The sequence below is a fragment of the Balaenoptera physalus genome, assembly GCF_965194825.1.
Source record: "Balaenoptera physalus genome assembly, chromosome: 5".
NCBI lineage: Eukaryota > Metazoa > Chordata > Mammalia > Artiodactyla > Balaenopteridae > Balaenoptera > Balaenoptera physalus.
In genome coordinates, this window is record NC_138884.1 from 98,796,765 (window position 1) to 98,821,208 (window position 24,444).

Sequence of the window (24,444 nt, forward strand, 5' to 3'; positions counted from 1 at the left end):
GCACACTCATCCAAAATGTTCTGGGCAGCAGTGGGCAGAGCCAGAGAGAGAAAAAACCAAGATTTCAGTTCTAAGTTTCCATCAAACACAAACAAGGAAGCATAATTATTCATATTTTAAATTATGAAAAATCACTCAACATCACCCTCTTAGAATGAAATTGGCCACAAAGAATTATTCTCTCCATTGAATAAGGCAAACAAAACCAATCAGAAATGCATGCACTTGAAAACTGCTCAAAAGGACACTCATTTAATTTGGCCATTCATTCTCTTTAAATCAGAGTCAGTTACCAAGTATGAAACATGTTCTACACAAAGGAAATGTAATCAAGAGCTGAATTAAACTAGTTCATGAAATGAGCCTAAGAAATACATTTTTTTGATACAACTTTATTTGGATGATAGCTTGCCAGTTTCATATCTTTCATGCTAAAATTAGAGCATATAGAAATCCATCTTAGCAAATGTTAACTTCATATCTTAGACCCCAGAAAAGGACATTTACCGCACATCTACATACAGCCCTGGTGTTGAGGCAGTTCTCTGCGTCCTTGCACGGACCTTACGTAGGGCAACAACAAGCCAAAGTCAAAGTGCCAGAAGGAACAATGCAGTACCACTTTACACCACAAAGGAATGTTTCCCTGATTTAACTGTGGTCCTTGTGAGAAATCTGAACCAACCCCACACTCCATCATAGTGTAAATACAGGCAACAGGCTGAGTTCATTCTGGCTACTAACATATGTCAATAAACCAGCTCTATCTTAGCACCCAATGTTGACCTTTTACAGAACTGACTCAGAAACAGAGTAGCTATCAAAGAACCTATGCTAGGATACCATAGTACTATACCTTCAGCTTTTGTCTGCAACACACACACAGAGGTTTATAGACAAAGAAAAAAAGCATCTGTGTATTCCATAGGTTATAAAACAACTTTATCCACATCCCCTACTCCCTATTCTGACCAGGGGATTTGAACTACAGGCTCAAGAAAGGTAAAACTACAAGGCATGGCATTTAAGGCAAAAGAGTTAAAGGGTCATATAAATCTTTCAAATTAAAAGTACATCAGGTAAGATGCAAAGAGTTTTGGAGAATGTGTACAACGATATGAATGTACTTCACTTACTTAACACTACTGAACTATACACTTAAAAAATGGTTAACATGGTAACCATATATTTACTATGTGTACTTTATTGCAATTTTTTTAAAAACAAGTAAACAGGGCAGTAGCAATGAACAATACATAATAAAATTTAAAAAAACAATTTATTTACCATAGCAACAAAAAGAATAAAGTGTTTAGGAACAAATTTAACAAAAGAAGTACAAGTCCTGCACACTGAAAACTACAAAATATTGTTTAAAGAACTTTAAGAATATCTAAATAAATGGAAAGACATCTCATATTCATGAACCAGAACACTTAATATTAAGATGAAAATACTCCTCAAATTGATCTATAAATTCAATGCAATCCCTATAAAAAGCCCAGTTGGCTTTTTTGTAGAAACTGACAAGGTAATTCTAAAATTCATATAGAAGTGCAAGGAACCCACAATAGCCAAAACAATCTTGAAAGAGAATTAAGTTGAAAGACTCACACTTCCCAATTTCAAAACTCACTACAAAGCAACAATAATCAAGATTGCGTGGGACTGGCATAAGACAGACATAGATCAATGGAATAGAATTTAAAGTTTACAAATAAATTCATACATTTATGGTCATTTGGTTTTCAATAAGGTTCCAAGACCATTCAATGGGAAAAGAATAATCATTTTAACAAATGGTGCCAAGGCAACTGGATATCCACATGCAAAGAATAAAGTTAGACCCCTACCTCACACCATATATAAAAATTACTCAAAAGAAATCAATGACCTAAATGTAAGAGCTAAAATTAAAAACTCTTAGAAGAAAACAAGTGTAAATATTCATGACTTTGGATTAGGCAATAGTTCCTTGGTATGACACCTAAAACACAAGCAACCAAAGAAAACAGAATGATTGGACTCCATCAAAAGTGAAAAAACACAAAGAATGGGAGAAAATATTTACGAATCATATATCTGATAGGGGTCTAGTATCCAGAATATATTAAGAACTCTTTCAATTCAACAATAAGACAAATAACCAATTTTAAAAATGGGCAAAGGACTGAATAGACATTTCTCCAAAAAGATAAACAATTGGCCATAAGCACATGAAAGGATGCTCAACAACATTAGCCACCAATAAAATGCAAAACAAACCACAATGAGACACTACTTCAAAAAGATAGACAATAACAAGTGTTGACAAAGATGTGGAGAAATTGGAACTCTCATACATTGCTGTTGGGAAAGTAAAACAGTGCAGTCACCTTGGAAAACAGTTTGGGAGTCCCTCAAGAAGTTAAATATAGAATTACCACATGACCAAGCAATTCTACTCCTAGGTATATACCTGTTATGGCCTTGGTTGTGTCCCCCAAACTAATTCATATTCTGAAGCACTGATCCCTCAGTCTCTCAAAAAGTAACTGTATTTGGGGAGAGGGCCCTTAAAGAGGTAATTAAATTAATTTTTAAGCATTTATCCTTTTTAAATTTTTTTTAATTGAAATATGATTGATGTACAATGTTATGTTAGTTTCAGGTGTACTAAGATGTTACTAAGTTAAAAGGCGGTCATTAGGGTGGGCCCCAATGCGTATGACCAGTGTCTTTATAAGAAGAGGAAATCTGGACACATAAAGAGATACCAGGGATGTGCACACACACAGGAAAGACCATGTGATGACACAGTTAGAAGGCAGCTATCCGCAAGCCAAGGAGAGAGATTTCAGAAGAAACCAACCTGGGACTTCCCTGGTGGTGCAGTGGTTAAGAATCCACCTGCCAAGGCAGGGGACACAGGTTCGAGCCCTGGCCTGGGAAGATCCCACATGCCGTGGAGCAACTAAGCCCATGCGCCACAACTACTGAGCCTGCGCTCTAGAGCTCGTGAGCCACAACTACTGAGGCCGTGTGCCACAACTACTGAAGCCTGCACGCTTAGAGCCCGTGCTCTGCAACAAGTGAAGCCACCGCAATGAGAAGCCCATGCACCACAACGAAGAGTAGCCCCTGCTCTCCACAACTAGAGAAAGCCCGCACACAGCAATGAAGATCCAACACAGCCAAAAATAAATAAATAAATAATAAAATAAATTAAGGAAAAAAAAAAGAAGAAACCAAACCTACTGACACCCTGATCTTCGACTTCTAGCCTCCAAAACTGTGGGAAAATAAATTTCTATTGTTTAACCCACCCAGTCTGTGGTATTTTGTTACGGCAGCCCTAGCAAATTAATACAATACCCAAGAGAGATGAAAACGTATGTGCTGCTGACATATATTGTCTTGAATAATTCTGTTGTGGACATTTTTTTTTGTCTTTTTTTTGTCTTTCCAGCACCTATATCTCCCCTCGTTTCAGTCAAACACCTATTTCCTATGGAGAACCCACTCCATAGCACCCTATCTGCCAGGCCACGGTGATGGTTCTGGAATGGCTATGTAACCCCAGGCAAGGTAGGCAGAGTACTCACTGGAGTTTTGCTGCTGGAGCTCTCGGGAAAGATTCTTTTTCTACTGGGCAGTTCAGCTGAGACTATGTAAGTTTAAAGCTGCTGCCCACCAAAGTCCTTGGCAGAATGAAGGAAGCTGTCTGCAGAATAAGGCCAGTACAGAGAGAAACACAGAATGAGAGGTAGAGAGAGAAAGACAGAGCTCTAAAAAATTATGTGAGGCCCAGGATCTCAATTGGACTGAAGCCTGTTATACCCTAGACTCCAGCAGTGTGAGCCAATACATTCACAGTGACATAAATGGATTTCTGGGACTCTAATGAAAGAAAGATTCCTGCCTAATATGAATGCCTGACTCTAAATACATGAATAACAGGGAAACCAGTTATTAACACATTTGAAAACTGTTGTGGAACAAAGCAGGGGGATAGGTGGAAAAAGGGAAAGCTAGAAGGATGACAAGAGAGAAATATAGGCTATATAAGAAAGGCTTATATACACTTCCAAAAGCAAAGTTATTTCCAGAGGATAATTTAATTTTGGGGGCCAGACTGACTGGGTTTGAATCCTGAGCTGGACATTTATAAACTGTGACTTTGGTCAAGTTATTTAATTTCTTTGTACCTCAGTTTTCTATTCTGAGGAAAAGGAGAATGTTAATAGTATCTACCCTATAGGGCTATTGTGAGGATCAAAGGATTTAGAATAGGGTTTGACACGTGACAAGTATTCACTAAATACTAGTTATTGTTAATATTGTTATTATAAGACCTCAAAAGTTAAATTTCTACCTTTAAAATAATACATTTATAATAATTTAACAATAATACTTTAGGAAAGAAACATGGTAGTTAAAAAAGAAATTGAGATATTCATACAATGGGATATTATACAGCCATAAAAGGAAGTACAGTTATATGCTATGACATGGAGGAATTTTGAAAACATTATGCTAAAGTGAAAGAGGCCAGACATAAAGGTCACACATTGTATGATTCCATTTATATAAAACATCCAGAATAGACAAATCCATGGAGACAGAAAGCAGATTAATGGTTATTAGGGGAAGTAAGGAGTTTCTTTCTAGTGTGATTAAAAATGTTCTGGAATCATGGGTGATGGCTGCAAAACCCAGTGAATATACCAAAAACTGCTGAAATACACACTTTAAAATGGTAAATTTCAAGTGCATTATACCTCAATTTAAAAAAAGAATTTGAGTTTAAGACGAAGTCCATATTATCACTTATGGAATTCCATTTTCCCGAGGATTACTCACATCAAGCAGGTATTTGTAAAGTGTGTGCTAGTCCTGTTAATAAGGGATGAGTGTTACAGAAAGTGTGGGTTATTTCTGAGAAATATATGTGCTTATATTAGATAACCTAAAGTTGACTTGGAAATCTAAAGAAAAATAAATAACGAAAGCCATACTTTTTATTGTGACTTTCTACACTTTAAAAATCTGTCTGCCTGTTTTTAGGGAGAAAAAGCATATGTAATTTCATAGAGAACCTGAGTAATAATACTAGAGAGAATCCAGCAAATGCTGGAATATTGGCCAAATAGACTCTATCAGATTAAATAAAAAGAAACTCAAAGCCCGATTCCTTCAATACACTCAAGAACAAGTAAAATATACTAAGAACACAGTGTCTTACAGACTCACCATGAACTCCCGGAAATCAAACAATTACAGAAACTAGGACGAGTACTTCAAGTTTACAGAATCAGAGAGTCTGAGGATGGACACATTTGCCATCCTGTGTTGTAAATCAAACGTCTGTATCTTCTCAATTACCACCAGAGGGGGGGACTCAAGATGTGGTCCACTGTCTCACCTGTTTGTTCCAACACATCAGGTGCCATTTAATTCTGACCCTCTCCCACAAAGCTTATCTGTTTGTTTATCCTCTGCCTCGGGACTTTTCTATTTCCTAGTTAGCGCTCCCTTCACTTCAGGTCATGTCCAGTGAAAGACAGTATGCACATCATCCAGTAAAAATATTAAAATACATGTCTTATCACACTTAAAACATCATGATGAAACAAAATTCTGGAGGAAATTTGGAATTACCCTTGAAAAATAAGTATATTAGAAGAAGTTTCACTCAATTGAAATGTATCTCTAAATTATAAGCCTAAGACAACTAGACATATTCACAGAGAAAATTTAGGAAGCACACTAGCAAAAGGAGAAATCTACCACCTCCCTGTTTGAAATATGGAAGATTACATGTTGAGTCTATATGACTAAAATGATACCTTATAACCAATCACTACTTCTAAATGTTAAGTAAAGGATTGTAATAGGATTAATAAGACGAAAACATTAAAAAGAAACAGAACACAATGAAGGAGAATAAATATTATACTTTGTAAACCTACCGAAAATCAATATCCAATAAAAGGCTTTTAATGTTAGACTTCTTGTCACCTGATGCTTTCAACCTGATCAGCTCATGCAACCTAAAGCAATTAGTGAAAGCAAATTTAATAAGAAATTACAAATGCCATAGATAACAAGCAAACAAAAAACCCATCAATGTTCTCCTGATACTTCTAATATTTCAGTGAAACACTGAAGAAAATTTGGCAAGTATAAGCAAAGTTTAAATTTCACAAATATTTTTAAAACACTGGATGGGTCTCATCTGAAACAGAAAACTCTAAAATAATAAATAACTTAAGAATCAAATCAGAAAGAATCTCCTATCATATATGAGAAATCTATAAAGATTTCTCTCAAGTGGAATAAAGATTACAAACTCCTCAGAGAGGGACCATGCTTTACACTCCCTTTGCATACTTGAAGCTTCAGGTCGTAACCTGCACATAGTATTGGGCTGGACGAAAAGTTCATTTGGGTTTTCCACATCTTACGGAAAAACCTGAACGAACTTTTTGGCCAACCCAATAAATAACTACTTAATAAATTTTCTTACAGTTTAAATAGCGGTGATGGGAGAATGTTTAAAATACCATATAACATACCTTGGTGTCCCAACACACAGTACTCTTCTGAACCCAAGGGTAGAGAGTAGGTCTACCAAGAACAGACAGCTCCTATCAGCAAACAAATACTGGGCATTTGTCTTCTTGTTTTCCAATGGATAAAGGAGTTGACTGGGCCTTTTTAACTGGGTGATAGAAATATCACCCACTATCTGATGCTTGCGATGCTTTTCCTCATCATCTGGCAACAGCAACTGCTGACATCTTTGACAAAACTTTCTCTGAGACAAGGGCAACTCAATAAACTTCAAGTACCTTCAAGACACAACAAAACACAAAGGAATACACTTTAAGTTTGTTGCTTTAAAGACAATTGATTTTCGCCAGGTTTAACATGCAAAAAGTATCATTACTTCCTAAAGAGTACTGCATGAAGAAGCAAAGGTACAAAACAATCTGTGGAACGTTGGCTAGGATTTATGTCTGGCCGCATACCTACAAAGTGGAAAAGAATCAGCGATTTCTTAAAAATTGAGATGCTCCAATTTAGTCACTGGCTGAAGATCAATATCCATTTAAAATGTGAATGTAATATATTATTCAAACAACTTAGTAGTAATGGAGACTACTATCACCTTTAAAATTATTGACAAATCCATGTGTTCTAACTTGGAGGTGTTAAACAGTCTGGCTCAGTAAGACAGTCATTTTCAAATGAGAAATTAAGATCATTCTTCAATTTCTTATGGCATACTTAGCAAGAAAAATTACCTCCTAAAAGAAAAAATGTTCCCACAAAGTTCCTCTATTCTTAGCAGTACTGATGGAGGCAGTTCTGAGAAGCTCACCCCCAAAGCAGCAAAACAATAGTCAAAGCCTTAAAAAATACGATACCAGATAGCCTATTTGATCCCTTTCAAGTCATCTTTATATCTGATTTCAAAGTCACTGCTTTGGGGTTTTTTCCCCTCTCTTTTCATTTTATTACTGATGATTAAAGAGAGAAGACAATCACAGTACGTTTTTAAAACTGCTGATTTTGTATATGCAATCCAGCTAAGAAATCACAATAAGATGGGACTTCCCTGGTGGCGCAGTGGTTAAAAATCCGCCTGCCAATGCAGGGGACATGGGTTCGAGCCCTGGTCCAGGAAGATCCCACATGCCGCGGAGCAACTAAGCCCATGAGCCACAACTACTGAGCCTGCGCTCTAGAGCCCACAAGCCACAACTACTGAGCCTGCGTGCCACAACTACTGAAGCCCATGTGCCTAGAGCCCGTGCTTCGCAACAAGAGAAGCTACCACAGTGAGAAGCCCACGTGCCACAATGAAGAGTAGCCCCCGCTCACCACAACTAGAGAAAGCCCACGCACAGCAATGAAGACCCAAAGCAGCCAAAAATAAATAAACAAATAAATAAACTTTAAAAAATTTTAAAAAAGAAAGCAGAGTAAGAAAACAAAAGAAAAATAAGTAAGATTATCATGGCTCATACAGGGTCAGAAATGTCTAGATCTAAGCATGTCAAATAGTGCACTAAAGGATTCTTAGAGTTTGAGAAGAGTCATATGATTTCAGTTGAACTAAACTCTGAACTGCATTGTAAAAACTGTGAACTTAGCACAGAATCAAAGTGGGTATTAAAACTTTCTGTATATAAGCACAGTTTCACTTCAAAGCACCCAAGGCAGTGAGAAATAGATATTCTGAATGGCTATAGCAAGAAATAAGCTCATCATGCTGGTAATTTAAATGTTTCTATTTCTATGATAACTGTTCTTTTGACAGCTTTATCTATGACTGGAAAGAAAAAGGAGCATGATATTAGAAGAAACTTTAATAGTAATTCAAAGTAAGAGTGTCAGTAGAGAAAAGGGCCCCTAAGACATGAGATGCAAGTGGAAGGAACCAGCACCCTCCCTGGCAACAGACACACTGAATTCACTACTATTACTATTCATTAGTAGCTGTTCTTTGTTGAAGACTTCCACATTCAGCCACGAAAAAGCAACAGAGACCAGATTTACCATCCTGGCCCTCAAAAAATTGATAAAATATATGAAACCACAGTTTTAAGATATTGGACAAAAGAAAAAAGTAGGAAAAAAAAAGATATTGGACAACTGGCAGCCCAAACAGTGAATGCCGAGAGGAGGGAAGAGGTGAGTGAGCAGTACAGCTGCTCAGCTTCCTGCCCGTGGAGAGCTGGCTGCACAGGATGGAGGCCCCAAACATAGCACAACAAGTTGATGAGGTAGAGCTGAGAAATCGTGGAGGCCGAGGCAGCTGGATCCACAAGGCAAGCACTGGATGGTACGCATGGAGTACACGGAAGGCAGACAGCAGACACTGAGCTAGTGCTCCAAGGCCTGCTGAGATTCCCCTCCAGTCTATGCTGAGCACTGATTAGCAGGTGCGTGAAAAGACTACCTACCAAGAGAGAGAGGACTGCTGGAAATGAGCAGGTAGAACAATCACCCAGGGCCCAGAGTGAGAAACCTCTGAATCCACAAGCATCAGGTAGGGCGCTCGGGACATACAGCCTCAGGAGTGGGAAGAAATCAGCCCTACCCCAAGGCTGCTCTGGTCCTCCAACAGGCTTAAAGATAAGCCTTCAAAAGCAAGGGCTTATAAAGGAGCAGTCAGTAAATACTTTGAGCTTGGCAGGCCATCCATTCTCTCTGTCACGACTATTCTATCGCTGCAGCACAAAAGCAACACAAACCCGAACAGAAATGAACAGGCATGGCCAGATTCGGCCTGCAGACTGTCGTTGGCCAACTCCTGCTCAAGAGTATCAAACATTAGCCAAGTAACTTAACTGTATCTTAGAACAAAACTCAAAAATAGGTAAAGGAATAAAAAATATCCAGTATACAACAAGGTAAAAATCACACTGCCAGCACTGAATCAAATATAACCAGGTATGCAAAGAAACAAGAAAACATGACCCATGATTAGAGAAAATTAAAAAAAAATCAATCAATTCAAACCAACTCAAAAATGACAGAGATAATATAATCAGTAGGCAAAGACATTCAAGCCATTTTATTATAACTATATTCCATATGTTCAAGAAGGTAGAGGAAAGCATGAGCATAAGGAAAGCCATGGAAAATATAAAAAGACCCAAATCAAACCTATAAAGATTTTTTAATTGTCTGAAATGAAAAATACCCTTGATGTGACTAACAGCAGTTCAGACACTACAGAAAAAAAAAAAAAAAAATTGGTGTACTCGAAGGCACAGCCTTAGAAACTATCCAAAATGAAACACCAAAGGGCCTAAATACATGAAAATGGACCCCCGAAAGGGGGGAGGGGGCAGAAAATTTTTTGAAAAAATAATGGTTAAAATTTTCTAAAATTACGTTCAAAGATCAAAGAAGCTCAGTGAACCCCATGTACAAGAAATGAAGAAAACTATAAGATACATTATAATAAAATTATTTGAAGATCAGTTGATAAAGAGAAAAATCTTAAAAGAAACCAGAGGGAAAAAAGACACGGAAGAACAAAGATAAGAATGATACCAGATTTCTCACTGGAAATTAGAAAACAGTGGAACAATACCAATTCTGTATAAATTCTTCCAAAAAAACAGAAAGGAGGGTATAATTCCCACTTCATTTCATTAGGCCAACATTACTCCAATACCAAAACCAGAAAAAAATTATAAGAAAACTAAACACCAATATACTTCATGAACACAAACTCAAAATTATTAACAAAACTTTAGTCAATCAAAAACACATACATAAAGACGGTAATACATCATGACCAAGTGTAGTTGACCCCAGATATGCAAGGTTGCTTTAATGTTTGAATTCAATCAGTGCAATGCACCGTATTAAAAATCTAAAAAAAAAAAAAATGATCTCATTAGATGCAGAAAAAAGCCCTTGACAAAAATCAAACATCCATCTGTGATAAAGAATCTCAGAAAATGAGGAATAGAAGGGGACTTCCATAACCTGATAAAGGGCATCTAAGAAAAACTTACAGCTAACACCACTGATGAAAGACTGAAAGCATTCCTCCTGAGACTGGAATAAAGCAAGGATGTCTACGCTTACCATTTCCACTCAGCACTGACCAGAGATTCTAGCCACTTTGATAAAACAAGAAATAAAAGGCACAGATTAGAAAGGAAACATTAAAACTTCTTTACTCACAGACATGATCATGTATATAGAAAGTCCTAAGAAAATCTTCAAAAAAGCTGTTAAATAAGTAAGCTTATCAAGTATAAAAGATAATATACAAAATCAACTCTATTGTTACAGACTAGCAATAAACAATCAGAAACTGAAATCTGAAATATAACAATTTAAAATAGCATTAAAAATATAAAATATTTAGGAATAAATTTGACAAGAGACATATAACCCCAGTACAGTACACTGAAAATTACAAAATTTCATAGAGAAAAATTAAAGATGACTTAGTAACTGGAGAGATATACCATGGCTATGGATTATAAAACTCAGTATTATTAAGATGTCAATTCTTTCCAATTTTATCTATAAATTCAATACAATTTCAATTAAAATTTCAGCAGGACTTTTTGCAGATACTGAAAAACTGATTTTAAAAGGTTCAAAAGCCTGATCCTATTCATATCATATTTAAAAACTAAGCAAGGACTTCCCTCCCCATCCAGTGGTTAAGACTCCATGCTTCCAATGCAGGGGGCATGGGTTCAATCCCTGGTCAGGGAACCAAGATTCCACATGCCACGCAACACAGCCAAAAAAAAAAAAGAAAAACTAAGCCAAAATGGATCATAGACCTAAATCTAAGAGCTAAAACTATAAAACTTCTAGGAGAAAACATAGGAGAAAATAATAATGATTGGATTTGGCAAAGATTTCTTAAATAGGACTTAAAAAGCACAAAGTATTAAAAAAAAACCCAATAAATTGGAAATCAAAATTTTAAACTTTTCTTCAAAAGACACCCTTATCGTAAGCAACAAAAGAAAAAATAAATTGGACTTAATCAAAATTAAAAACTTTTGTGTTGCAAGGGATACCACCAAGAAAGTGGAAAGACAACCCAAGAACGAGAAAATGTTTGCAAATCGTGTATCTGGTAAAGGAACTGCATCCACAATACATAAGAATACTTACAACTCAACAATAAAAAGAACTAGACCAACTAAAAAATGGCAAAGAAAGTGAATAGACATTTCTCCAAAGAAGATATACAAATAGCCAATAAGCACATGGAAAGATGTTCAACATCATTAACAATCAAAGGAAATGCAAATCAAAACCACAATGTGATACTACATCACACTTAATATGATGACTATAACTTAAAAAGTAATAATAAGTGTTGTGTAGAATGGGGAGAAACTAGAACCTCATAAACTGCTAGTGGGAATGTAAAATGATGCCGCTACTTCAGAAAACAGTTTGGTAAGGTTAAACACATTTATCGTATGATCCAGCCATTCTACTCCTAGGTATTTACCTAAGAGAAATAAAAACATGACTCCATACAAACCCTTATACACAAATGTTTGTAGCAGCTTTATTTGTAGTAGGCAATAACTGGAGGCAACCTGAATGTCTACAAACAGGTGAAAATATATCCATACAACACAGTATTATTCAGGAATAAAAAGGAATAAACTAATGATACAAACACTTAAACATCGATGAACATCAAAAATATTTATGCTAAGTAAAAGAAACTAGACACACATCCCCTCAAAAAATACTATATACTGTATAATTCCTTTATATAAAATTCTAGAAAATGCAAACTAATCTATAGTGACAGAAAGCAGATCAGTGGTTATCTGCGGCCTTTGGGGATGGAGGAATATAGGACAATGGTAGAGGAGGAAACTTTTGGGGGTACTGGATATGTTCATATTGTTAATTGTGGTGATGGTTTCATGAGTAGATGGTTTCACGTCAAAACTTATCAAACTGTAATTTTAAATACGTGCAACTTATTGTACATAAATTATTGTACTTCAGTAAAGCTGAAAAATTTGGGGAAAAAATGTTAATTTTCCCCTAACAACCCACATTCCTCCAGGGTGCCCATACATCCCTGTTTGCCCAGGACAGTCCCAGTTCACATCTGTTGTCCTGGAGTTCCATCTAGTTAGTGCCCCCTTTTACTCTCAGAAAGTATTCTGGTTTGGATTAAAATTATATGGGCACCCTACCTATAACTTCCATCATATTGTAAAAATTAAATCCAATTCAAAAAGTGCTATACCAAAAGGAATAATTTCAATTAACTAAAAAAAAACTGAATTTTTAAAATACATGTTTTCATAGTGATATTAAAAATAAAAGAACAATGACCCTGATAAGTCAACTTTGTAAGTTGCTGGGGTACCAAATCATTATTCTGAAAACAGGCTGAAAACAAACAATAAGAGGGGAAGAATTAAACATTTATCTTGACTTCCCAGATGAACTGTAACACGGTTAAGTCAACAGTTGATGAAACAAAGTTCTTCTTTAAAGAATGGCAACTAATAAATGCATGAGTGATGACAGGAATTTGTAAACCCTTATAACTCTAGGTAATGATCATCAATTATTGCTGAAATCATTAAAAGAAACAGTGACATAGAACTTTATAATGGATGGTATAGGCTGGCCTATACCTATATGACCTGAACACACAACCAATCTTATAACACACTAAGTGAACAGCCAGACATTATCTGCCTTTTGATGTGATATAAAAGGAAATAGACCACACAACTTACAGAAGAGTGTTGCTCCTAAAACTGAACTTGATTCTGGGGACGCCTCTACTTTCCAAGAAATACAGGGGATAGAATAAATGTTAGCTGACACTATAGGATGCAATCAACCAAATTCAGAATATGGAAATTTCTATCAGACAAATGACTCTGTTTCTTCAATGAATAAAAGATTAACGATATCAACCAATTGCTATGTGTAAAGCCTCTATGGATCCTGATTTGAACAAACCAATTATAAACTGGCATTTATGAGGTAACCAGAGAAACACTGAACACTAACTGCATGCTACGTAATATTAAAAAATTGTTTATGTTTTAGGTATTTTAATAGTATCATGATCATGTTTTTTTTAAAGGCCTTATCTCTTAAGATACATAGAGAAGTGTTTCCGGGTAGAACTATATAATGTCCAGATTGGAGGTCGGGGTAGAGGGTACAGGAGAAACAAAATTAGCCTCGTACTGATGACTGATGAAGCTGGGTGTGGGTGCAGGAGGTTCTTAGTATACTGTTCTCTCTGCTCTTGTATATGCTTGAAATTTTCCTAAATAAAAGGTATTAAGAAGTGCTTTAAAGTAAAGGGAAGAGTTAAACTCAAAGAAAACAAAGACAACTCCAGAAGATCACTAAGCAAGACCCGGGTTGTACTCAGCCCTAAAATCATGTGAGACTTGGTTTTTCATTCTTTGGCAATAGGGACATAATCTGGGAAATTTCTCAGAACCCAAGAACATGAGTTTCCAGTTTGAAAGGATTTACCTAACACCAAGCAAAATAAAATAAAACAGACTTACATCAGATAGATCATCATGACATGTCACATCCCTAGGAATAAAAAGATTCTAAAAAACTGACAGAGGGATCAAACAAGTCACAGGTCACACATAAGAGATCAGAATGAACTTGTTAAAAAAAAAAAAAAAGAATGAACTTGTTGAACTTGAACTTCTCAACAGCTATAATGAAGACAGAAGAAAATGGAGCACTGCCTTCCAAACCCTGAAGGAAAGATATTCCCAACCTAGAATTCTATCATCTGTATAGGTATCAATCAAGTAACAGCATAAAGGTATTTTCAGAAATGCAAGATCTCAAAATATTTACTTCCTTTTAAGCATTCAGGAAAAAGATCAAGTCAACTGCTGGGTGATCAAAATCAAACTGGCCCCAGACATCTACAGTACCTACTTAACTCTAGAACAGTGCTCCGCAAAGAGGGCCATGCACTGGAGCTGGCCGCCAAACGCTTCCAGTTCCTGATGAGACAAAGACAGACATCCAGAGTACGTGTTTAGAAACTTTTATACCAATTAGACAGAGTACTTTTAGGTCTGTTCAATCTAATAATAAAAAATGTGGGCTTATATTTTATGTCTTCTCTTTTTTTCATTTTATTTTCTAGTTATTTATTTCTATTATATTTACAGAAGTATCTGATCCCAGTGGACTAGAAATAAAAATAAAAACATAAAACAAGCAAACAAGCAAAGACTGACCCTTTAACACAGATCATTTTAGAAGCACTGCTCTGGAGGACATGAAGCAATCCTGCAAAGTCCCCAAGTAAAACATACACCCAAATAATTTTATACTTAAGTACCATGCCATTCAAGAATAAAGGAGTTACACAGACATAAAAAACAAACTTATGGTCACCACAGGGGAAAGATGGGTGGGGAGAGATAAATTAGGAGTTTGGGACTAGCAGATACACACTACTATGTATGAAACAGAAACAACAAAGTCCTACTGTATAGCACAGGAAACTATGTTCAATATCTTATAATAAACTATAATGGAGAAGAATCTGAAAAAGAATATATAACTGAACACATATATATATATATATATATATAGAGAGAGAGAGAGAGAGAGAGAGAGAACCGAATCACTTTGCTGTACACCAGAAACTAACACAACATTGTAAATTAAACAATACTTCAATTTAAAAAATATATATGTAAAAGAAAAAATAAAGAGATCAAATTTCTAATTTTCAAAAAAAAAGAATAAAGGAATTAAATATTTCTGGACTTGGAAGAACTCAGGTTATATAGTTATATTACCTGGATCCTTCATGAAGAACCTGCTGGACAGCTGGATGCCAAGGAGAAAGGGCAACCATTACAGATGGGAACATTTCTGAAAGCTCTAGGACAAATTTCTCCAAGAAGATGAAACCAATAGATTATGCTACATTTGAATGTTCTGAAAGGATTCAGACAACAGGCAGAGAGTTTGCAGTTGAATCATTTCTGAAGCACATAAATAATTAAGCAAATAGTCACTATAACAACAAATTCAAAACTGTTATTAACTAGGAGGAAAATAAAAAGCTGTGTAGGACAGAAGTTATTATGATATACATATTTTATATAAATGGAATCATACAATAGCCACTCAGATATTTTGATTTAAATTTTTTTGATTAATAAAAGCCTTTTGTAAAAAAAGTAAAACTGCTAGAGGATGAATTTCAGCCAAATAGGAGATGAGTGAAGAAACTACAGCAAAGGGGCTATCAGTCAGCACTAAATCCATTTGACCACAGACTAAAAACAGAAAAAATATGGGTATTACAGTTAGAGTACAAAATGTAAATAATATAAAACCAAAAAAAAACTGGTATGGGAAAAGGAAGGGAAAGGGAAATCAAAAAGTATATTGATTTTCTCATGTTTTAGAGCCATCGGCCAAAAGATATAATTTAAAACAGAAAAACCAAGTAAAAGAGCTATAAGCAATATTCAAAGGCATAAAGGTTAACCCTAAAAAGAAATAATCAACTAAAATCAGATAGTAATTGAGCCCGAGTGCCACAACTACTGAAGCCCACGCATCTAGAGCCTGTACTCTGCAACAAGAGAAGCCACCCAATGAGAAGCCCGCAAACCGCAAGGAAGAGTAGCCCCCGCTCACCGCAACTAGAGAAAGCCTGCGCGCAGCAACAAAGACCCAAGGCAGCCAAAAATAAAAATAAATAAATAAAATTTTAAAATATTATTAATTTAAAAAATCAGATAGTAATTATAGAGAAGGAAAGAGAGAGGAAGAAGAAACATATTAAGTAATCATTTCTCATTTTTAGATGGAGGAAGGCAATCTAAAAAAAAAAAAGAATTAAATATGGTTTAAAAAGTTACAAAGGCAACCATTAGAACAAAAATACAGAAGAAACACACGTTAAAAAAAGAAAAACAAACACAGACCATAGTGTGAAAGAGAATAAAAAGAAGCAAGAAAAACAGGAAGTATAAAAATATATAACAAAACTAAGACCAAGCATATCTGTCATATCCGCTATGAAAACGGGCTAAACCCACCCATTAAAAGAAAGCCTGGGGACTTCCCTGGTGGCACAGTGGTTAGGAATCCACTTGCCAATGCAGGGTACATGGGTTCAAGCCCTGGTCCGGGAAGACCCCACATGCCGTGGAGCAACTAAGCCCGTGAGCCACAACTACTAAGCCTGCGCTCTAGAGCCCGCAAGCCACAACTACTGAAGCCCGCACACCTAGAGCCCACGCTCCACAACGAGAGAAGCCACCGCAATGAGAAGACTGCTCACCTCAACGAAGAGTAGCCCCTGCTCGCCGCAATTAGAGAAAAGCCTGCGTGCAGCAACAAAGACCCAACACAGCCAAACATAAAACAAATAAATTAATTAATTTAAAAAAAAAGAAAAAAGAAAGCCTGTCAGATTGGATCACAAAGCAAAATCCGATCACTTCTAAGATGCAAACGTTTTCACATTTTAGCATCTAGGATATTGAGACATGATTTATAACTGCCATCAGCCAGACTGTAGGTGAAGTGTCACTGCCATTATCCTATGACTCAGTCCCAAAACACAAAGTTATTGTACATACACTCAGAGACCAAAACAGAGAAACGGAGCAGAAGCACACTTTTGATATTAGAGAAGTAAACACGTGTCATTGAATGAATGATGAAAACAATCAAGGGCTTTATAGGAAAAAGGAGAAAGGAAGCTCCCCAAACAGATGACGCTGTGCCAGCTTCTGCTACTTAAATATGGTCAAAAGGACAGCCTATCATACACCAAGTGAAGCCAACTGAAGGCAGCAGAAGCTGCAAAATCACCAGGAAGAGATGAGAGTGCAAAGCAAGGGGCTAGTGTGGCAATTCACTCACTACATGGGACTATCTTAAGGCACTAAGCTTAATTATTTTTAAATGAAGGAAAAAAAGAACAATGTTAAATGAACCTCCACTGATGTATTTTGTGCCTGGTCAAAACTGTCCTTCAGAAAGCTTTTATTGCTAGTTTATTAACCTTCTCTTGACAAAAGATCAACTGAGATCTTGTGCATATTTCTATTCAAAATTATATCATTATCATTCAACTGCATGGCTTTAAATGTAACATTCAGACACAAGGGGTTCTTTTTAAGTTTGGTAGGAAGAACTTGAGACTCCCAGGAACTCGGGATTACTCAGTGCTCCTTCCTCATTTGTACTTACTACACACACCCGGGGGGGAGAAGAAATTCATTCTGCTGCATGGCTCAGCATGACGCACAAATTGCAGGCTAGCATTTTGAAATGTCATTTTTATTGATCTCCATTTGATGTTCCATTTGACTTTCCGGGAGTAGACAAATTATGTTTATGGCATTTCCCTAATAGCAGACCTTGAAAATCTGAGTTTAAATGAGCTCTGAAAAAAACATAACCGAATGAAATATCAACTAAACAAAACTATCGGGATGCACATAAATTAATGCTGATTTTAGCATTAAAATATATCTTCCCTAAGACTTCAGCGGTCACGATAAAGATGTCAACATACTACATAATAGAATAACACATGTCAGGGCATAACAGGCAGCTAAAAACTATAAGGAAAGTCAAGTCTCAGGCACAAAATGTAAATCTGTCAACTGAACACATATGGAATATAAAGCATGGTTGAAATTAGAAATATGAATATCAAATCCTATTCTGTAGAACCTAGAAGTCTGTGCAGCACTGCCAGTTCCATAATAAAAATCAAGTAAGAAAGGTCAATTTATCTCAATAGCTACCATTATTCCTTTCTAATAATTTCAAAACTAAATCAGTCAATGAAAAGCTATCGTTATGTCACAGTAACAGATAAAAAGTTTGCTTTATAGAATGGGTATAATGTTTTAATGCATTTTAACACTTTCAAATATAGTAGTTATTTAATAAGATAACATAAATGAGTTGTGTAAAGTTAAATTAGAAAACAATTATAATCTCAAGTAACAGTAGGTCGTCCTTACGTCCATTTACACACAAGAATAATCTGCCAGTCTCAAGCTGAAGACACACTGAGTAAGTAATTAATAACATAGAATAGGTAATTTAGTAAGCCTTTGGTTTTAAAAAGGCAAAATTTTTAATTTTGAGAAATGACTGATTTCAAACCTTTCACTCTTGTCGAAAACATGTAAGAAAGCATAAGAGCATCAATTATAAAGTGATCCAGTGAAATCAATGATATTACATTTCAAAAGCAAAAACTTTTACCCATCCTCCAAAACCTGTTCGCATACTATATCCTTAAACTGAATTGATCAGCTAAGGCACAAGTTAGCTGTAAAGTTTCTGATCTTCCAGAGTACTCAATCTTTTCTATGAATACTGTCAACACAAACCATTCTTCTTTTGCACTGTATTATGTTTAAATATATCTCAACTCCATTACTAGCATTTTAAGTTCTTTTTGAACCCTCAACAAAGAATGAATAAATGACTGGATGGATGGAACGGATGGAGGCTTGGACAACAAAATCTGAGGTTTTGGGTCACAGATGATTTAGGATGTTGAAAATGACTTTATTAAGACATGCTCTCAAGAATCAACACTAAATAACAGATGAAATTATGGCCCCCAAGAAATAACCTTTTGAAAATTCTTTAATATTCCATAGTCTAGCCAGTGTTTTTAAATTCTAATTAACACGAAATGTGAATTTCAAAAATTCTTCAGTATCAAAAACCATACTCTGGTAGTACAAAGACTTGCACAGTGGTTTAGCTCCAGACTAAAATCTTATTACACAAGGAAAGAAGATCATCTAAATTTTCTTATAGAGTGTAACTGTATCACCAATATCCTTATGTAATAATATGAAGTACATGCTTATCAGCTAAAAGTGATACGGCAGAGTACAAAACTATGTCCACATTATGACCACAATCTTGTACAATAAAACTTTGCATAGGAAAAAAGGCCAGAAGGAAGACTACAAAATGACCAAGGTGATGGGTTCAAAGGGAGAAACCATTAGTGATTATTTTCCTACTTTCTGCATCTTCGATATCCTCTCATTATAATAATCTCATAATAATATATCTCTATATAACTCTTTGTTTTATATCCTTATATCTCCTTAAATTAAATCACTACACATCATATATTAATTACTATCTGCTTATATGCTTAAAAATACCGTTTTAGAATCTGGGAGACATAAGTTTGAGTCACTGCTCATTCATTCTAATAGTATGAAGGTGATGAAGTTACTTAACTTCTCCAAGCCCTCAATTTTCTCATCTAAGTAAACCATCTTGGCAGGATTTAAACAATATATCATGGAAAACACCTCGCACAGTGCCTAGCTCAGTGGTGCTCAATTTACATTAATTCCTTTTTCAACATTTTTTGTTGTTGATTTAATTCCCATAAATTAAGTAGACTTAATCACTGATTAAGTACTGCAGTTAAAGGGCAATCAAGTTATCTCAAGAAAAGCCTCCCCTATCAAAGGACTTTAAAAGCTACTAAGAAGCTCAAGAAGACATTTTTAACAGATCCCAGTATTCCTTTACACTTAGCCTAGATATGACCTCAGAATCCTTCTAAACACAGCAGCCCAGGTAACCAGCAGGAGTTATCATGAGAGTGAAAACCTATTTGTCGGGGCTTCCCTGGTGGTGCAGTGGTTGAGAATCTGCCTGCCAATGCAGGGGACATGGGTTCGAGCCCTGGTCTGGGAAGATCCCACATGCTGCGGAGCAACTAGGCCCGTGAGCCACAATTACTGAGCCTGCGCATCTGGAGCCTGGTGCTCTGCAACAAGAGAGGCCGCGATAGTGAGAGGCCCGCGCACCGCGATGAAGAGTGGCCCCCGCTTGCCACAACTAGAGAAAGCCCTCGCACAGAAATGAAGACCCAACACAGCCATAAATTAATTAATTAATTAATTAAAAAAAAAAAAACCTATTTGTCATCAGCAACCCAGACAGAGGCTTCTTAAGAAGTCTCTCCCAGGGCTTCTCTGGTGGCGCAGTGGTTAAGAATCAGCCTGCCAATGCAGGGGACACGGGTTCGAGCCCTGGTCCGGGAAGATCCCACATGCCGCAGAGCAACTAAGCCCATGCGCCACAATTACTGAGCCTGCGTTCTAGAGCCCGCGAGCCACAACTACTGAAGCCCGTGTGCCACAACTACTGAAGCCCGTGCGCCTAGAGCCTGTGCTCTGCAACGAGAAGCCACCGCAATGAGAAGCCTGTGCCCCACAACAAAGAGTAGTCCCCGCTCACTGCAACTAGAGAAAGCCCGCGTGCAGCAGCAAAGACCCAATGCAGCCAAAAATTAAATAAATGAATAAATAAATAAATTAAAAAAAAAAAAAAAGAAGTCTCTCCCAGCACACAGAACACAACGCCTATAACAAAGGAGAGGGATGAATTCTTTTCACAAGTTTGCCAAAAAATTAAATCTATGACTCAATTCCAGTTCACCCAATAAAACATTTAAAAAATGCAGATTTTTAGGGACTTCCCTGGCAGTCCAGTGGTTAAGACTTCGCCTTCCAAAGCAGGGGGTGCAGGTTCAATCCCTAGTCAGGGAGCTAAGATCCCACATGCCTCACAGCCAAAAAACCAAAACATAAAACAGAAGCAATATTGTAACAAATTCAATAAAGACTTTAAAAATGGTCCACATCAAAAAAAAAAAAAAATCTTTAAAAAAATAAAAAAATTTTTTAAATTAAGATTTTTAAAAATAAATGTTTATAGCTTTTAAAAGTTTTTGTTTGTTTGCTTTAGTATTTCAAAAAGGAAGATTACAGTAAATCTTCATGAGATTGGATTTGACAATGGATTCTTAGCTATGATACCAAAAGCACAAGCAACAACAACAAAAAAATTGAAAGCTGGACTTCATCAAAGTTAAAAACTCTTGTGTATCAAAGGACATCATTGAGAAAGTGAAAAGACAATCTACAGAATGAGAGAAAATATTTTCAAATCATCTGATAAGAGTGTAATATCTAGAACATATAAAGAACTCCTGCAGCTCAACTACAAAAAGACAAACGACCTTATTAAAAATGGACAAAGGACTTGAATAGACATTCCTCCAAGAAGATATACAAATGGCCAAAAAGCATATGAAAAGATGGTCAACATCATTAATAATGAGGGAAATGAAAATCAAAACTACAATGACATACCACTTCACAACTGCTAGGATGGTTATAATCAAAAAAACAGAAGATAATGTGTTGGCAAGGACATAGAAAAATTGGAACCCTCATACATTGCTGATGGGGATGTAAAATGGTGCAGCCACTGAAGAAAGCAGGTTGGCAGTTCCTCCAAAAACGAAGCATAGTATTATCCTATTATCCAGTAATTCCACTCCTAGGTATATATGCAAAAGAAATGAAAACAGGGGCTCAAACAGATATCTATACACCAACATGTGTTGAGTATTATTCACAATAGCCAAAAGGTGGAAACACCTGAGTGTCCACTGATGGATGAATGGATAAACAAGATGTGGTACAGGGACTTCCCTGGTGACACAGTAGTTAAGAAACTGCCTGCCAATGCAGGGGACAGAGGTTCGAGCCCTGGTCCGGGAAGATACCACATGCCGCAGAGCAACTAAGCCCATGTGCCACAACTACTGAGCCTGCGCTCTAGAGCCCACGAGCCACAACTACTGAGCCCCCATGCCTAGAGCCTGTGCGCCGCAACTAGAGAAAGCCCACGCACAGCAATGAAGACCCAATGCAGCCAAAAAATAAATGAATAAATAAATAAATTTATGAAAATAAAAAGATGTGGTACATGGATACAAAGGAATATCATTCAGCCATAAAGAGGATGAAGTTCTGATACATACTACAACATGGATGAGCCTTGAAAACACGACGCTAAGTGAAATAAGCCAGACACAAAAGGACAAATATTGATGATTCCGCTTATCTGAGGTACCCAGAATGGTCAAATCATAGAGACAAAAAGTAGATTAGAGGTTACCAGGGATGGGAGGAAGGTGGAATGGGGAGTTATTGCTTACTGGTGACAGAATTTCTGTTTTGGGTGATGAAAACGTTTGGAAACATATAGTGGTGATAGCTGCACAACACTGTTAATGTAATTAATGCCACTGAATTGGCAAATGTTATCTTATATATATATTCTACCACAATAAAAAGAAATTAATTACTGAAAGTAAACTTAAAGGCACAGAGGGAAAAAACAACAATAGGATAATAAATTAAAATGACATGGCATCAGTACCTTTCCACACACTGCGAACGGGATAAAGGAGGCTGATATCTTCGGTTATGAGCTTCTCGGGCAGCAAGTCTGGCTCCTGACAACTGAAACAGAGTACAAAATAAACTTAATAAACCATCAACTTGCTACTATCCTAGAAAAACTGGTATCGCATTCTGCCATCAAGAGGCCAGAAATTCGAGCAACTCTAAGCTGTAAACAAGCATTCATTCCACGGGAAAACAAAACACATTAACCTGGGAAAATTCTAGAGCAGTTTGAAACAATAACCAACATATTAAAGCACTGAGGGATTAATTCACAGAGAGTGATCTTAACGAGTCTACAGAAGAGTGGCATACAGACTGTTTTCCAACAAACCTAACAAAGCTGAAAGTTTTCTAGTCAAAACTTTCAGAAACTTTAATTGGAGCTGAGTCCAAGAGAATTCCAAGCTCATAACTGTATCTCTAAGTGCTTTCATCAGTCATCCAGTAGCGCAATAAGGGATGGTCGATGCAAATGCTTCCCAAAAAGTGTTTTTCTAAAGCACTTCCTGGAATGATCATGACCTGCACTCTTTAGGGAGAAATTTATATTGGCAAAACCAATACTAACACCTCAGAAAGCCTTAAAGGGAAGTCAGACTTTGAGACAGTAATTTAAGACATCAGTAATCAGAGTAAGTTCAGAGTAAATATAAACTCCAGTCTCTCAAACCAAAAAAACATGGTATCTTCATCTCTTAAGAGATTTATCTCATACATTCTCAATGAAATGACATCAACAATTTAAAAAAAAATATATATATATATACATATCCAAAAAGTTCATATACCTTTTCATCTTCCCATTGAAAAAAATTACAATCTTTTCTATCTCTACAAGCTGAGCAGGCATAAAACCTCCGTGTTTCTTCTTTCCCTTGGTTCGCCTTCACAAACAGAAGAGTGGGTCCTAGTTCCAGAATAGGAAAAAATAAGTCAAACAGTCATCTACCTCAAGTTCCTAGTTTTCATCCCCTTTAAATAAAATTTGTTTCAATTTTATGCACAATTTGTCACAATTAAATGCACTACTCTGTTTAATAATTTTTTTTCCCCAAAGTCACAACATTCAGGCAAAGACTACTTAAGAAATAAATTTTGAAAACTGGTCTCTCCAGAAGGAAAATGCTATTGTCAGGACAGTTGCAGCCCACATGGTGAACGGCCTGGGTCCTGACACAACAACAAAGACGGAGTCCAAACAACTGAGCACTTTGCCACCTCCGCTCAGTTATCCTTTCAGTGAAAATCTGAGCTTTTAGAGTTGGACACACTCTCTCTCCCCAAGAAAAACTGGGTCTAGTTAAGCAAGAATTCATTCTATCGGGCTCCCTAACGTTTTTTTAATCTTAATGGAAAAGACAGTAAATCAACAAATGAAATCTTCAAGTACTTGGCAACGGGAATTACTCAATAACACATATCCTTTTTGCCTAGCCTCTGCCTCGTTCCTTCAAAAAACATGTAACAGCCGTAAAGCCAAAACCACAATAGTGGGGACTTTCTATGACGGTTTCTTAAGTAAGTGGAAAACCACAACTTCCCGGAGCGTTTTCTAGATATCACACTCGGTGGGAGAGAGGCGGATCTGAATCCGGGAGCCCTAAAAGCCCATGGCACCTTC

At 36.5% G+C, this 24,444-nt stretch overlaps 1 protein-coding gene across 5 annotated transcripts in view; it reads right to left on the reverse strand.

Moving 5' to 3' along the window:
• ZCCHC4 (zinc finger CCHC-type containing 4) overlaps positions 1 to 24,444 on the reverse strand; it is a 52,984-nt gene that overhangs the window by 27,028 nt on the left and 1,512 nt on the right. The window contains exons 1-5 of one of the 5 annotated variants that reach the window (XM_082464572.1): positions 24,254 to 24,384; positions 23,612 to 23,730; positions 22,795 to 22,877; positions 6,558 to 6,833; positions 5,952 to 6,032 (exon numbers count right to left, since the gene is read on the reverse strand). In XM_082464572.1, coding sequence (XP_082320698.1) covers positions 5,952 to 6,032; positions 6,558 to 6,833; positions 22,795 to 22,877; positions 23,612 to 23,730; positions 24,254 to 24,284 — 590 coding nt within the window. In that variant the 5' untranslated portion in view covers positions 24,285 to 24,384. Of the gene's footprint in view, positions 1 to 5,951; positions 6,033 to 6,557; positions 6,834 to 14,451; positions 14,520 to 22,794; positions 22,878 to 23,611; positions 23,731 to 24,253; positions 24,385 to 24,444 lie in introns of those variants that run through there. The other 4 variants (XM_082464570.1, XM_082464573.1, XM_082464571.1 and 1 more) reach the window with 4 other exon arrangements.